The sequence below is a fragment of the Crotalus tigris genome, unplaced genomic scaffold (assembly GCF_016545835.1).
Source record: "Crotalus tigris isolate CLP2741 ecotype Arizona unplaced genomic scaffold, ASM1654583v1 scf7180000017622.5263843, whole genome shotgun sequence".
Taxonomy (NCBI): domain Eukaryota; kingdom Metazoa; phylum Chordata; class Lepidosauria; order Squamata; family Viperidae; genus Crotalus; species Crotalus tigris.
Window position 1 is genome coordinate 1,964,337 of NW_024096517.1, and position 14,626 is coordinate 1,978,962.

The following is a 14,626-nucleotide window of genomic DNA, read 5'->3' on the forward strand; positions in this document are numbered from 1 at the left end:
TACCACATCCGATTTGGTACTAACCATCAAATCTGAACAGCTCATAGCTCACAAATGCAATGTTCATGGAACACTTGCACTTGTAATTATCACTTCCATGTATCATCTGTTTTATTGCAATAAAGCAAAGGAAGCAACAGTTAGCTGACTCACTGCCTTAATTATGAACTTTGAAAGTCTATCTGTCTGTATCGTACAGAAAACCAAACAATTGATGAGTCTTAACGCTTATTTTTCATAGGTTATACTTCCACTATAGCATAGCCCCTTTTTTGCATTCTTGCCTCATTAAGCATGATCTTACAATGTCAGTTAATTTATTTCTGAGATTAAATGTCTCGTTAAATTCTGACGAGGCCTGACGCCTTCCTGGGCAAGACTAGTTGTGAAATACTTTTGTATTAAAATTTGTTCTAGCTTTCCTGCCCAGGTAAGTGAACAGAGCAGCTAGAAACTGTTTTCTCTAAGTAAGCTTTTTCTGCAAGATAAAATTTTCAGAAGACGAGGACAAGATTAACGTATGATGGCTTTAAATATGAGTTCTTTATTTTACTTTTCGTACCACTTCAGGGATTTCCTTATTATTGTTTTTTTTTTTAATCATATACATACCATAAAACAGGAATGGTTGCCTGTTGTGGTATTCTTCTTTATCATTTTAATGATAGAGCCACTGTGTTTAGGAACACTGTTCTGATGAATCATCCAGAACCAACATAGAATGTATAGATCAGAGGTGTCCAATTTTGGCAGTTTTAAGACCTGTGGACATCAACTGCCAGAAAGCCAAAGTTGGATACCTCTGGTATAGATTATAATAATACAGAAGGCAAACAAAGGCCATAAAAGAATGTTAGGGTAAATAATATCTCCTACGGTATTTTCACATTTCTCTCACTGGAATTAAAACAGTAGCTTAAAAGCTATATAACCTGATTATACTTTGATGGATAAATCATCGTTGTGATTTGTCCCCTAAGTCTCTTTGTTGATATTTCACAGATCTGAAACTTGAATCCTCCTTTTCAAAGACGGATCCATTAGCATATGGTACAAATGTGGGTTTACTTTTTTTTAAAGTTTGCAAAGCAAACTCTGCTTTTTTTACCCGCACTTGTGCTTTTTATTAGTACATATATTGAAAGGAAAGTAAATCTATTCTTCCTCTCCTCTTATCTGTTTTGAACAGAGCATTGGGGTGTTTAGGAAACATTTGTGAAAAAGAAGTTATGAAAATACTGGGAATGTTTTTCTTACAGAGTCACACTGACTAAGGTATATTTCCATATGAAGTTCCTGTTTTGATGCTGTTTGATCTTTTCACAACGTAATTCGTAGCTTCAACCGTTTTTATATCTTCTGTACAAAAGGACCTTTAGTAGTCCCATCATTAATAGTCCATCTGTCCATCATCATCATCGTCAATCATCCTTCATCTCTCTTCATTTTATTTTGGGGTGGAGAAAGGGAAGATTTTTTCCCTTGATTTATGACCACAACTGAGCCCCAAATTTCTGTTGCTCAGTGAAACGTTTGTTAAGTAAACTTTGCCCCACTTTTTGACCCTTCTTGCCATAGTTGTTAAGTGAATCACTGCAGTTAAGCTAATAACATGGTTGTTAAGTGAATCTGGCTTCCCCATTGACTTTGCTCATCAGAAAGTCACAAAAGGGGATCCCTGCAACCATCATAAATGCGAGTCAGTTGCACAAGCGCTTGAATTTTGATCATGTGATGCTGCAACGGTCATAAGTGTGAAAAATGGTCCTAAGTTTCAGTGGTGATGTAACGGTCACTAAATGAACTGTTGTAACTCAAGGACTGCCTGTATCAATTTTTTTCTTTGTTAGAGCTCCCTTTTATATATTATAGATCATTTGCAGAATTTTGAATTGGATAAGAACAGTGCGGTTAGTAAAACTTCCCTGTAGTATCCTAGCAACTGTTCTGCTGTCCTGAAGACAAGTTCTTTAGCTAAAGAAAGAGTGTGAAATACACAGAACTGTCAGCCCTGTAAAGTATTCATCTTGGAATCTGGATGGGGGATTTAAAGTCCTTCTGGATTAAAATTCCAATTAAATTATGTAGCTTTATTTATTTATAGTTTTTTTTTTTTTAGTAGCCAGCTCCCTAGTATCTATTCTTCAACTGCTATTTAATGTTCTCAGCATTTGAGCAGTGGTTTTGGAATCAGAACCGGTTGCAAGTTATTTATTTTATTTGATTCCATATTATTTTATTTTATTTTCATCTGCAGGTTCTTTTTTTTTAAAAATGTACTTTTTTTGGGGGGGGGTGTCTCTGGGTATCTTCACGATGTAGTGCTTTAGATGCAATTCCAGTCTATAATTCACACACCCAACCGATTTATTAAATCATTACATGCGTTATAAATGAACTTGAACAATTTAGCATTTTTGATTGCCTTCCAAATCGTTATTAAAATCCAGAGCAAAGCAATAGGACTTATGTGCATTTACATATACACATACACACACATAGAGACACAAAAACACATACAAGCATATTCACAGGGCTCAATTCTATAACACTATTCCTGAGTAATTAGAATGTCATCTATTCCAAATTGTTATCTATTCTGTGTGTCTCAGTTTTACTACAGAAAACAGTGGTTCATAATAACTGCACACAAGACAAATCTTCAGAATTTGCTTGTGTTTTGTTTCGCGTTGTGCTTTTTTCCCTTCACATTTTTTGCACATTTGAAACAGAGCTATTGACCAGATTTGCTTAATCACCCCATAATTCACTTACGTAAAAATTCACTTATGTGGCAAAAAGAAGTCATCAAACGAGGCACGAGTCACTTAAGAACTGCCTTGCTTAGCAATACAGGCTCAAGTGTGGTCGTATGTTGAGAATTATCCGTAACCTCAACATTGTTCTGGAAAGTATCCAGCATCGTAGAACTTACACATCGTAGAAATTGCTAAGACAATCTGTGGGAAGAAAATGTTCTTCCTTTTGCCTCTTTATCTCTGTAGGCAATTTTTACAGCCCAAATGCTGAAGAGTCTAGCAAATTACTTGTCTCGGCAACAAAATGAGTCTTATGACCTTTCCCGCATTCCAGACACTCGCCAGGATGAATTGCTCCTTAAGTAATAATCTGTTTAAAAGCTGGTTTTGAATTATTTGTGCTTTTGTGACGTGATGAAAAGAAAATTACTCTGCGACAGAAATCTTTACCCTGTCTTTCATCATCATCCACCATGGATGGTCATTCAAGCAATTTGTGTTTGTGTGTTTGGAAATGTATTAATGAATCTGGATTGCTTTTGGGCGAGCACAAATATAATCCTGGAATTTGAAAAACGATCTCCTATTTCTAGCTACCGGTGTGACTGCTCATGTACTGGATTTAGCCTTTTGTGTTTGATCTGCTTTTCTGCCCTTTAAGACACGCCAAATAGTCCCTCAAACAATTTGCTACCATAGTTTTTTTGAATTACATTGCGTGCTTGAAGAAAAAGCATTCGCTTTTATTTGTCCTAAATTTACTGCCCGAAAATCTGTTGCAGGCCCCAGAGTTTTAATATGCTGGTTGAATGCAAGAATAATTAATGTCTCTGTCAATCTTTCTAATGGCTTCTAGCACATTAGGAAGGTTGGTCAAATCCATTCTCACAATTGTCATATTCTCAACTCAGAGTTGCAACTTAAGCTTAAGCTTCGCCAGAGGTTCTTCACAAAGTGGCATTTCCAATGAGCATGGACTATAATCTTAAAGAGCCGTGGTTAGTGGAGGCATATTATGGTATGTCACAATGGCTTTGCCTTTGCTTGGACCACTTGTAGCTTTCAGAATCTCCAGTTTTGTGGACGCCCATCTTCAGAATCCTATTTTGCTCACCGGATTCATAGGAGTGACATTCATTCATTCATTCATTCATATTTTTTCTCTCTGCTGACTTCTCTTCTGTTAATATTGGCTATGGAAGACTCAGCCACAGATTTCATTTGCCCACAAATATATATAATCTCCACTTTTACAGCCATGATTTTTTTACCTGGAATTAATCATCAGGAGGCTAGAAGAAGAAGAAATAGTGTGTTTGTTGTAATAGCACTTTTGTTACTTGGATACAAATGTACACATGCTGAAATTTATAACACACAAAGTAAGCAATCACTTTGTTTTCCCTGTTCAGTTCTACACAGAAATGATGATGGGGAGGGGCACTAATTTTTCTTTCCAAGCTCTCAGCTTCTTTCATCTGTAATGCAGATGGGGTATGCTTTTGTCTAAACCACAGATTTGTTTATTTGTTTTGCTTTGTTTCAGCAATTACTGCTACCATCTTGCTATTTACAAAATGCCTTAAGCTCATTTCAAAAATAGGGTATATATTTTAACATTCACACACAGACACACAGACACAGACACACACACACACACAGAGAGAGAGAGAGAGAGAGAGAACTCCTCCCATCCCTTTGAACATCTTTCTGTTCTCTTCACTTCATAATATTACTCTGTAGAGCTAATAAAACTATCCTAGAATAATTTAAGAGAATAGATCAGATACTCCACGGTGAACAAAATAATATTGATTAACTTTTAATATTAATCTGAACAATGTAACTGCTGCTTGGCAATTAATTACAAAAATTAATTACAAAGGTGATGTGTTACACTTTTCCTGTGCCTTTGCTTAGCACTATTTGGAACATCAATAATTTGCATCATCCCATTAAATTAAAGTTGTTTGAAGCATCAGTAAAAAGTTTCAACTTACAGGTTTCTACAGATCTAGTCATTTCATGACTAGAAAGAAAGAGAGAAAAAGATGTATTCTGCCTATTTTCTTTAAATCACCAACTATATATATTGCTAAGATGGAATCTCTTTGAAACTGGGTTTCTGTTTAATCTACAAATTAGATTCAAAGGAATGAAATATTAGCATTTCTATCAATAAATTTGAATAGAATTAGATGAGTTTGAACTAATGGAGGAATAAAATAGTGACATTCTCACATTAAGCATGATGATTTCATATATTATATTATATATTTCCCTTTATTTTATGAATAGTAGAACTTTTATGAGCCGTAATTCAGAAAAATGAGGGCACATATTAATGGAATTATCTTCACTGCCTTCACGAATATTACTTCTGACATAGCTTTTTTCCCCCTTGTAAGTCCTGATCTGGTTTCTGAATTACCATATTTTCTCTCAGTTTCAGCTCAAAGTCTTAAAAGCAATCTTGATTCCATGGGACACCAGATACAGCGTTTGGAAAATGACATCAAGAAATTCCCCAAAATAGAAGATCCTTATGATAAATTCGTTGAAAAAATGATCATATCCTTTGCAAGTTATTGTTTGTTTTCTAGTCAAATATGTGAATTATGTTCTGCTTATAATGTTAAGTTATACAACATAGAATAACTTTTGAATGAAAGGACAGCCTGCTTGATTAGAAAGTTATTTTTGTTTATGTTACAAAGGAATATCTACTTTTTCTCTCTCATTATTTTAGATAGACTACCGAATATATGAATTGAGGTTTGCCTTGATTCATTCCTTGCCCTAATCAAAATCATGATGTTTCAGTCATTTCTTCACAAGGGTACCTGAGTGTGTGCTGGACAGTAGCTACTCATTTGGCTACTTGTGGAAATTTCAGATGAAGCTTAGAACATCTGTGTCCTTTGTCAGTTCTGAAATAAGGTAAGAAATCCCTGCTTCATTAAAAATGCACTATTTTGGGGTATAAGACATGAAATGGCCAGATTTGCTGACAGTACCAAATTGTTTAGGTACTGTCAGACATATGCCAAACAGACATATGAAAAACACCAAATGGATTTCTCCAACTGAGAAAACAGTGAATATAAAATGACTGTCAGACTACGCACAATGAAACAATCTAGCCAAACTCAGTTCTTTATCGGTTTACATACAATAGACAGAATCTTGCCGGACTAAACTCTAAAACTGTCTCCCTAACAGATATATCTGGGAGACTCTAGCACAGGGGTGTCCAAACTTGGCAACTTTAAGACTTGTGGACTTCAACTCCCAGCATTCTCCAGCCAGCATGGGTTCAGTAGTTCCTGTTTTATTGATTTTTTGTGTGGTTAGTTTTTTTTTCCCCATTTATGTTTTGGTGTACACTGAAGAGATTTGAGGTGTAGGTGACTGAACACGAAAAAGATCGCTTAAGTGGTGATGGATACCTTAATGGAAGTTAAGTTGCTTAAACGTACTTATGTCCTGCAATCTTGATGTTTTGATATGCATGTGATTGTATTAATGTGCAGCAGTGTGTACAGGCATATATGTTTTTATATTATATCTCTGTCTAGGAAGGATGATAAGTGGTAAGTTAAAAACAGAAAAAATGGTGGCTGTAGTATCATTATCTTTCAAATGGTCTCTACTACCCCTACTTATTGAAATCATTATTATATTTAATATTACTCTGTTGCTTTGCATGTTAACTGAGAGCTTCTGCACTGAAGACAAGTTCCTTGTTTGTCTAATCATACTTGGCCCATATTCTATTCTATTCTATTCTATTCTATTCTATTCTATTCTATTCTATTCTATTCTATTCTATTCTATTCTATTCTATTCCCTATTCTATTCTATTCCCTATTCTATTCTATTCCCTATTCTATTCTATTCCCTATTCTATTCTATTCCCTATTCTATTGCTTATTCTATTCTATTCTATTCTATTCTATTCTATTCTATTCTATTCTATTCTATTCTATTCTATTCTATTCTATTCCCTATTCTATTCTATTCCCTATTCTATTCTATTCCCTATTCTATTGCTTATTCTATTGCTTATTCTATTCTATTCTATTCTATTCTATTCTATTCTATTCTATTCTATTCTATTCCCTATTCTATTCTATTCCCTATTCTATTCTATTCTATTCTATTCTATTCTATTCTATTCTATTCTATTCCCTATTCTATTGCTTATTCTATTCTATTCTATTCTATTCTATTCTATTCTATTATATTCCCTATTCTATTCTATTCCCTATTCTATTCTATTCTATTCTATTCCCTATTCTATTCCCTATTCTATTCTATTCTATTCTTCATTCCATTATTCTATTCTATTCTGTTCTGTTCTGTTCTGTTCTTATTCTATTCTATTCTATTCTTCATTCCATTATTCTATTCTATTCTATTCTATTCTATTCTATTCTATTCTCTATTCTACTCTACTCTACCCTACTCTACTCTACTCTACTCTACACAAAGATTCATATGTGCGAATTATATATTCTTTAAAAAAAACCTTGAGCATTAAATAGAACCTCCATTCTTAGACCCATTTCTGACTGCCAGGTGTTAAACAACTAGAATTGTGTCTATTGGTGAGCATCCTATTTATATATGATTGCAGCTCTTTTCTTTCTTATTTCCCCATGTAGTTAACAAAGAGGAGAATGTAGGGAATATTTTTATTGGGCCCAGTAACGACACCAAAGAGTTGGGAAGCTTTTTAGTTCTGCAGCATTTTTTCATTAAGCAAAAGGGAAACAAAAATAAAATAAAATAAAAAGTTGCAGACAAACACAAAATGAACAGGCCCTGAGGTTTTGCAGTTTAGAGTCAGTTTGAAGAAGATAATTATAGATTGAATTAATTAATTGCTAGCAGCTATTGCAGGTATCAGATTACCTATCATTCTGGAATATAAAGTAATGACTAACAGACACAAATATACATTTCAAAAAAACATAAAGGGAGCCTCAAACCTATCTTCTGCAAACTATATCTCACCGTGTTTGACTGTTATCTTTTGTTCTCAGGATTATAGTAGCTGCAACAGTTTTAGCTTATTCTTCTTTTAAGTTAGGGAGCATCATAGAAAGAAATGGTTCACGGGATGTAATTTTTAACTTCACTGATTCTTTGTTGACATCTGGGACAATTCAAAATATTTTCTATTTAATTCTGTAACTGTAATATGCAAGTACAGTACGTTCTAGTCCTGGGCATTGACATTCAAACATAGTTTGCCATAGTAGTTGATGTTTTTTTTTTCCCCCCTCTGCTTTCAGTAATTGAGAAAACTCATCCTTTATAAGTCTTTTGCTAAAATAATCTGATCTAGCTCTGATAGTTTAGGAAAACAAAGGCAATTTCAAAAACTTGACACTGACTTTTCTATTGCGTTTCATTGTCTGGATACTTGAGGCATTTTAAAAGAAAAATCTCACATCCGTCCATTACAGACGATTGGTTGATCCTAATTGTGACTGTCTATCTCAGGGGTGTCCAGCTGTCAACATCATGTAACGTGTTGCGACATATCGTGACTTTTTTTTCCATTGCTGGCAATGGGGTGGGCGCGGTTTCACCATGACGCATCTGCCCACAGGCTGGCAGTTTGACACCCCTGGTCTACCTTGTGGCAATGGCGAGCAACATTTTTTTTTTTTTTACTTGTGTCCATCTTTTTAAAGGAAAGATAGAGGATCTCAGGGTTAGCACCAAGAGTGAAATGATTTAAAGTGACAAAACTATAAACATCTTCTAGGAAATAAGCTCCGTTGAAATTGATCGGGTTTGTTTATGAGTATCACCTTCATGGCTTGTTGTTTAATTTCCTAAGAAGTTGCTAAACATAACAGCTGGATCTAATCAAAATAAGTACCTTGTTGCCATAGCAACAAATCAGCTATCTGGCTCACAAGCAGGAAGGGTCACAAAAGTGTTCTACTTGTGTTCCTCAACAGCTGATCCAAGAGGCCTTTTGCTTCTGATACTAAACACACAACCTGCGCTTGAGATCTTATCTCCCGTATACTTGTTTAATCTCCTTTTTCAAGCTGTTCACTCTGAGGACCAACACGGTATCTCCTGGTAGCAGATTCCATAATATTTACTTTCCTCTATCTTCAATCTCCTCCTCCTTATCTTCATTAGAGGACTCCAAGTTTTGATATCTCCTATCATTTCTACAAGTCTGTGTATCTATCATGTCCCAACTTGCTCACCGATAAAACTCCCATGCTTGTTGACACAGAGTTGGACTTTTCTATACCTCTCCCAACTCAAAAATATCATATTTTTTTGAGGTTATCCAGGTTTGCAGACACTATTGAAATGTGGTGGTGACATATCTTGACTAGCTGTGACTATAACACTGTTAGATTTGAGTATTTCAGTTATAGTACTATAACTGAATTATCGTCCTTTTTTCCCCTTGATCAGACATGTTTTGCTTTTGTGTTTCGAAACAGTGATCTACCAGTGAGGTAATTATCTTTGACTTTTAGCTCATTTCCTCTCATTATTCTATTAGCGGAGAAGAGCTGGCATTGTAACTTATCGGTTGCATAGAAAGTCAAATATTTTGTGATTCCTACATAATTTTGCAATTAGTGATAAGAAAACATGTGGCATAAATGGTGCAAATTAGTACAGAAAGCCAAAGCACTTCAATAAAACGAGTACGCTGTTTCTGATTGTACTAATTTAACTGTTCTCTGGCTCCTGTAATTGGTAAGATTATGTATTTTTGGATAATAACATTAGTATCTTAATGAAGGAACAAAAACATTTGATATCTAATTTGAAGTACAAACTGTTAGATTATTTTTTAACAAAATGGATGATGATAGAGAGGAAAAATGGTTTCGGATAATCTAAAACGGGTCTCCAACCCCTGGTCCGTGGACCAGCAACAAGCCACAGCATACCAGAAACCGGTCCGCACAAACAGGCAAAAACCCCACCGCGGGATGCAGGCACGCCCCTCCCTCCAGTCCGCAGAAAAACATCTCTCCACGGAACCAGTCCCTAGTGCTCAAAAGGATGGGGGCCTCTGATCTAAAAAAGCAACAGTTGCCTTGCCTAATATGGAGAAATATAGAAATCTAAAGGTTAATCGAAAGAAGAAAATGAATTCTCTCTAGAACAGGGGTGTCAAACTTCCGGCCTACGGGCCGGATGCATCATCTGGCTCACCCCATTGCCGGCAATGGCAAAACCGTCCCGATACATTGCGCAACGTCACGTGACATCATGAGTTTGACATGTCTGCTCTAGAAACTTTCTCTACTGATATAGTGGAAAATAATAAAATGTGGATATGTGTACTTTGTCACTTCCACCGTACTTCATACTTTCCATTTGTTTATGATGTAAACGTTATTTAACCCGTAGAAATGAAAAACTACTTAGAGTTAATACATGAGTGAATTCACATTATCTGCTAAGTCGCATCAGATTTAAAAACATCAAGGAGCATCATTGAACAATGCAAAATCCTAGGCAATAATACATGCTAAAATTATGTTATCAGCTATGAGAAATTATGGTGACCGAATTTCCATTTCTTACTGTCATCATGCACCTTTTTTTTTGTTTGTTAATCCTACAAATATATACATGTTTTGTAAGCTGTTTTAAACAGCAAGCAGAAAAGGGGCTCAAGAGTTTTGGGATACTTCTTTTCCTACAGGGGTAGGCCACCTTGGCTCTTTTATGACTGGTGGACTTCAACTCCCAGAATTCCTGAGCCAGCATGGCTCAGTTTGGAAACCTCTCCCTTTCCCCTCAGCATGGCTGGCTCAGGAATTCTGGGAGTTGAAGTCCACAAGTAATAAAAGAGCCGAGGTTGCCTACCCCTGCCCTAGAACTAGAACATGTAATTCTTGGCTCATAACAAACTTTGATTAGGTGCTACAGACATGCTCGATGCACCGTGAAGCACTTTTCTTTGGAAACAAATCCAGAACACTGTAAATTTCTAGTTTCTCTTTACTATGTTCGATAAACCCGCTATGCAAGAGTAGGGAAGTTTTAGTGGTTAAAATTTAAAATAAGATTTCAATCCCCTTCTCTTTAACAGACGCTTCATCCTTGTCTTAACGCCAAAGACAAATCCTTTTGTGTTTTCTGTGTTCCTCTCTGTTTCAACTAGGACAAAATCTTGGATTTGACTTTTCTTTTCAATAAGAAATTGAGTGTTCTGTAGAAGAGTTCAAGAGACGGACAGATATTAGTGCTGTTTAGGCATTATGATTGCAGACGGATTACTATTAGAAACATCTAGATGCGTAAAATAGATGTTCTGCTGGAAGGTGGATAACAGTATCTCTGGATGGGGAGGGGTGGTCTGTGATGTAATAAATAGGGGGAACCCTCCCTCTTACTAGGAGATAATCATGTCACAGAATAACCCACACATAAGTTTAGACAAGACTTTAGCTGCAGAACTATTGCTTCAATCAAAGGGTTCCTTTCTTTCAGCATATACAAACACACACACACACTTTCTCATTCCAAATGAAAAATACTTTAGTCCATCTTATTTTTTTCCATTCCTTCTTCTTATGGACCCCTTTAAGCAAAGCTCTGATTAGATGAGATAGAGATAGAGATGTATGTATACATACACATATGCATACACAAAGATATACATACATACACACAGAAATATACATAGATACATACACATACACACAGAGACTTTTTTATATATTGAAGCATTTCCTTGAAATAGATGATGTATCTAGAACAGGGTCTCCAACTCCTGGTCCGTGGACTGGTACCGGGCCATAGCATGCCAGCAACCAGTCCATACAAACCAGCAAAAGCCCCATCTATGGGATGCAGGCAGCACACAAAACCATGTACTCTCCAGTCCATGGAAAACCTTTTCCCCATGGAACCGGTCCCTGGTGCCCAAAAGGTTGGGGACCTCCGATCTAGAATACCCATGTATGTTGTTTTTAAGTTGTTTTTTGACGCTCTTTCTTCAGGGTGACAAAAAGTGTCTATGAACAAAGCCATCGTGTACATTTTTTTTTCTTTTTAATTTATGTTGCTTAGATCCTCTAGGAATTCAGGGTGGCAATGAGGAGGGGGTCTCCCTGTCTCCACTATGTTATCCAGCCATAGCTTTGTAAAGCAGGCGAATCTAAGCTACAGTGATTAGCTCAAACTCATCCAGTGAGCTCCTTAATTGAGTGGTGAATTGAACCTGGATCACCACAGAGCAACGCTCCGGTTTATTTGCCTCTTTATCCCTTTTGCTCACTTTGGGCAAGACATTAGCTGTGAAAATTCTCAGGTTTTGATGTTAGCAGTCATGCCATGGCATCACCCTCCTCTGTCTGCCAGGGAAGATGTGCTGAACAAAAATGTGCATCTCAGAATAGTTTAACTGAATTATTCCTCCGTCAGGAGCTTTCAGGAAATCCCAGGTGATGATAGCTGATGCGGTGTAAATGTCATTAACGTTCTGTCAATGTTCTTTTTCTGTGTGCTAATGATGCCCTGCTGATCAGGCTTGGAGAGGCTTCCTGGACTCAAAACCTTCATCCGAGTCAAACCAGAATGAAGAAGCTTTTCTCATTCCTCCTGCATAGTAGATGGATATGAGGTTTCTTCTCACGCCAGGTTTTATAATGAAATCGAAGTAGCAAAAAAAAAAAAAAAAGGCTGATGTTGAATGTGAAAAATCAGGACTATATATTAAGTTCCAGTTGAGCTGATTTATTGCTCATGCCTATACACAAGAATCTAGTCAACTAATATCAGCACTAAACTGGTGCTACATAACAGTCAACGGGATGCAAGAGGGGTTAGACTTAGACAGCTTGTGGGAACGTAATGACTCCAGGCTGATTCCTCTCTTGATTCCACCCCCAGATCTGCCTTTCCTTCTACCACTATAAGGCATTGATTTCTAGATTCAAGTCAGCATTCCCCAATCTTTCCAGGTTGGCCTAGTGCAGGACGGAGGGGGGAAGATGGGATGGTATTGTGTGAGCAGGCACCCACTTACGCACATGCACACAAAGCTTCATTTGTGTGAGCGAGGGGAGTGTTTGCACCTGTTGCTCACTTGAGTGTTCCCTGCAGTAGAGAAGAAGCCTAGACCAAATCTGCAGAACTTTTTAATGAAGAGAATGGAAAGATGTTAAAAAGAAAAGGAAGAAATTCTTTAAGAACTTCCTTCCTGCAAACTCCATTGGAGTCCAAGATTGGCTGGGGTGTTGGGGACAAAATATCATATTCACTTTAAATATGAAATAAACTATGCTTTACCCAAACACAGCTGTGGGGAAACCTCGGGAGCTTAGCGGTAGAGCATTTCACTGTCATAATTACAAATTCAGTGGACAGTAGCTGAAATCTAAAACTCTTCAAACTCATGATTCTGTCAGGATGCATCTTGTAACTGTAAATCGCAAACACGGTAAGCGTAAAAATGAATTTAGGTGAGATTTAATAATAGAGTGGGAGTTGTTACTAAACTCATCACCCCCTTCTTTGCCTTTGTGCAACTCTGGAAACAGTGTAATTGTCTACTTAAATTAAAAGATACACAGTTCATCAGCTATGATTAAATGTAATATCCAGTGGGGAATCCCTTCCTTCTCTCAGCAATTTTAGCGAGTCAGACAAATTCTCTATATTCACCCTATATTAAATTAACCTGACAATGAAGCTAGTTATATATCAGGTTTTCTAATTGTGAGTGTGTGCATTATTTTAATATGAAATTGTGTGTGTGTGTGCATGTGTATGTGTCTGGTGTCTATCCATCCTAAATAGCTATCCTGTCCACCCACCCACCCACCCATACATCCATACATCCATACATACATACATCTCTAAAATTACATTGCATGTACTCATCCTTCAGTAATGAATGTCTGTTTAAAATTATCAAAGAAGAATATCAAAAGTTACTGTGGTAGCTTCATTCCAGATTCAAGACTTTGTTCAGCCTTGGATATTCACAGGTGCCTTATTGCTCAATCTCCCACAGGGCTTTTCTGTGAAGGACAGACTTCAAGAAGGAAAGGTGATGTACACCAAGCTAAGCTAGTATGTCATACAGAACACACATTTAACATATAAAGTAAATGAAGCAAAATATTTGTGACAAGTTTTTTTTTAAAGTTAAGGGATTGAAAAGGGTTGTCCTCTTCTCTTCTACAGGATGCAATTTTTAAAATATGCAGATTACTCACTTTAAATCTGAACTCCATTCGGTTCATACACCCGTATACACACGAGCTCAGTTTTGCCTTTGGCCATAGTCATACAATTTCAACAAAAAACAAAGTAAGTCTTGAAGTCCTAAGATCTGCTCATCCATTCTACAATAGAGAAGTGTCAAACCTGGAAACGTATAGTTCTGTCAATTCATAAATCTCCCTTGGTTACAGAGCTGTTTTTCTCCGTGTTCCACCTTTCTTTGTGTCATGAATACAACAGAGCACTCTGTGTGCAAGAGGAACAATGATTGTAATGCATTTTTTAAAAGCACATCCATACTTGCCAAGAAAACAGGTAGAAAATTGAGGGTTTTGTTTGCTTTTTTTATTAAAAAAGAAAAAAGAAACACAGCAAAGTCCTGACCCTTCCATTTGATATTTTAGCTTAAAGGATACTGATAAGAGATGTATCCAATAACAATCTTAAAAATAAGTTCATACATATACCCAGGTGATAATAGATCCAGTGAAGGTTGTCAACATGTACTTACATTCATCTGTAGCTTTAACTGCAAGTTTTATACTATAAATGAATAGCAGTATATCCAGTTTTACTAAATAGCTGATTCACAGTACCCCTCTATCTCTCTCCTTCTTATTCATGTA

The 14,626-nt window shown here is 36.4% G+C and overlaps 1 protein-coding gene across 7 annotated transcripts in view; it reads left to right on the forward strand.

Moving 5' to 3' along the window:
- The window catches only part of DIAPH2 (diaphanous related formin 2), a 245,997-nt gene that overhangs the window by 125,480 nt on the left and 105,891 nt on the right, over positions 1 to 14,626 (forward strand). For 6 of the 7 annotated variants that reach the window (XM_039330129.1, XM_039330138.1, XM_039330146.1 and 3 more), the window contains one exon: positions 5,206 to 5,330. In XM_039330129.1, coding sequence (XP_039186063.1) covers positions 5,206 to 5,330 — 125 coding nt within the window. Of the gene's footprint in view, positions 1 to 5,205; positions 5,331 to 14,626 lie in introns of those variants that run through there. The other variant, XR_005555093.1, reaches the window with a different exon arrangement.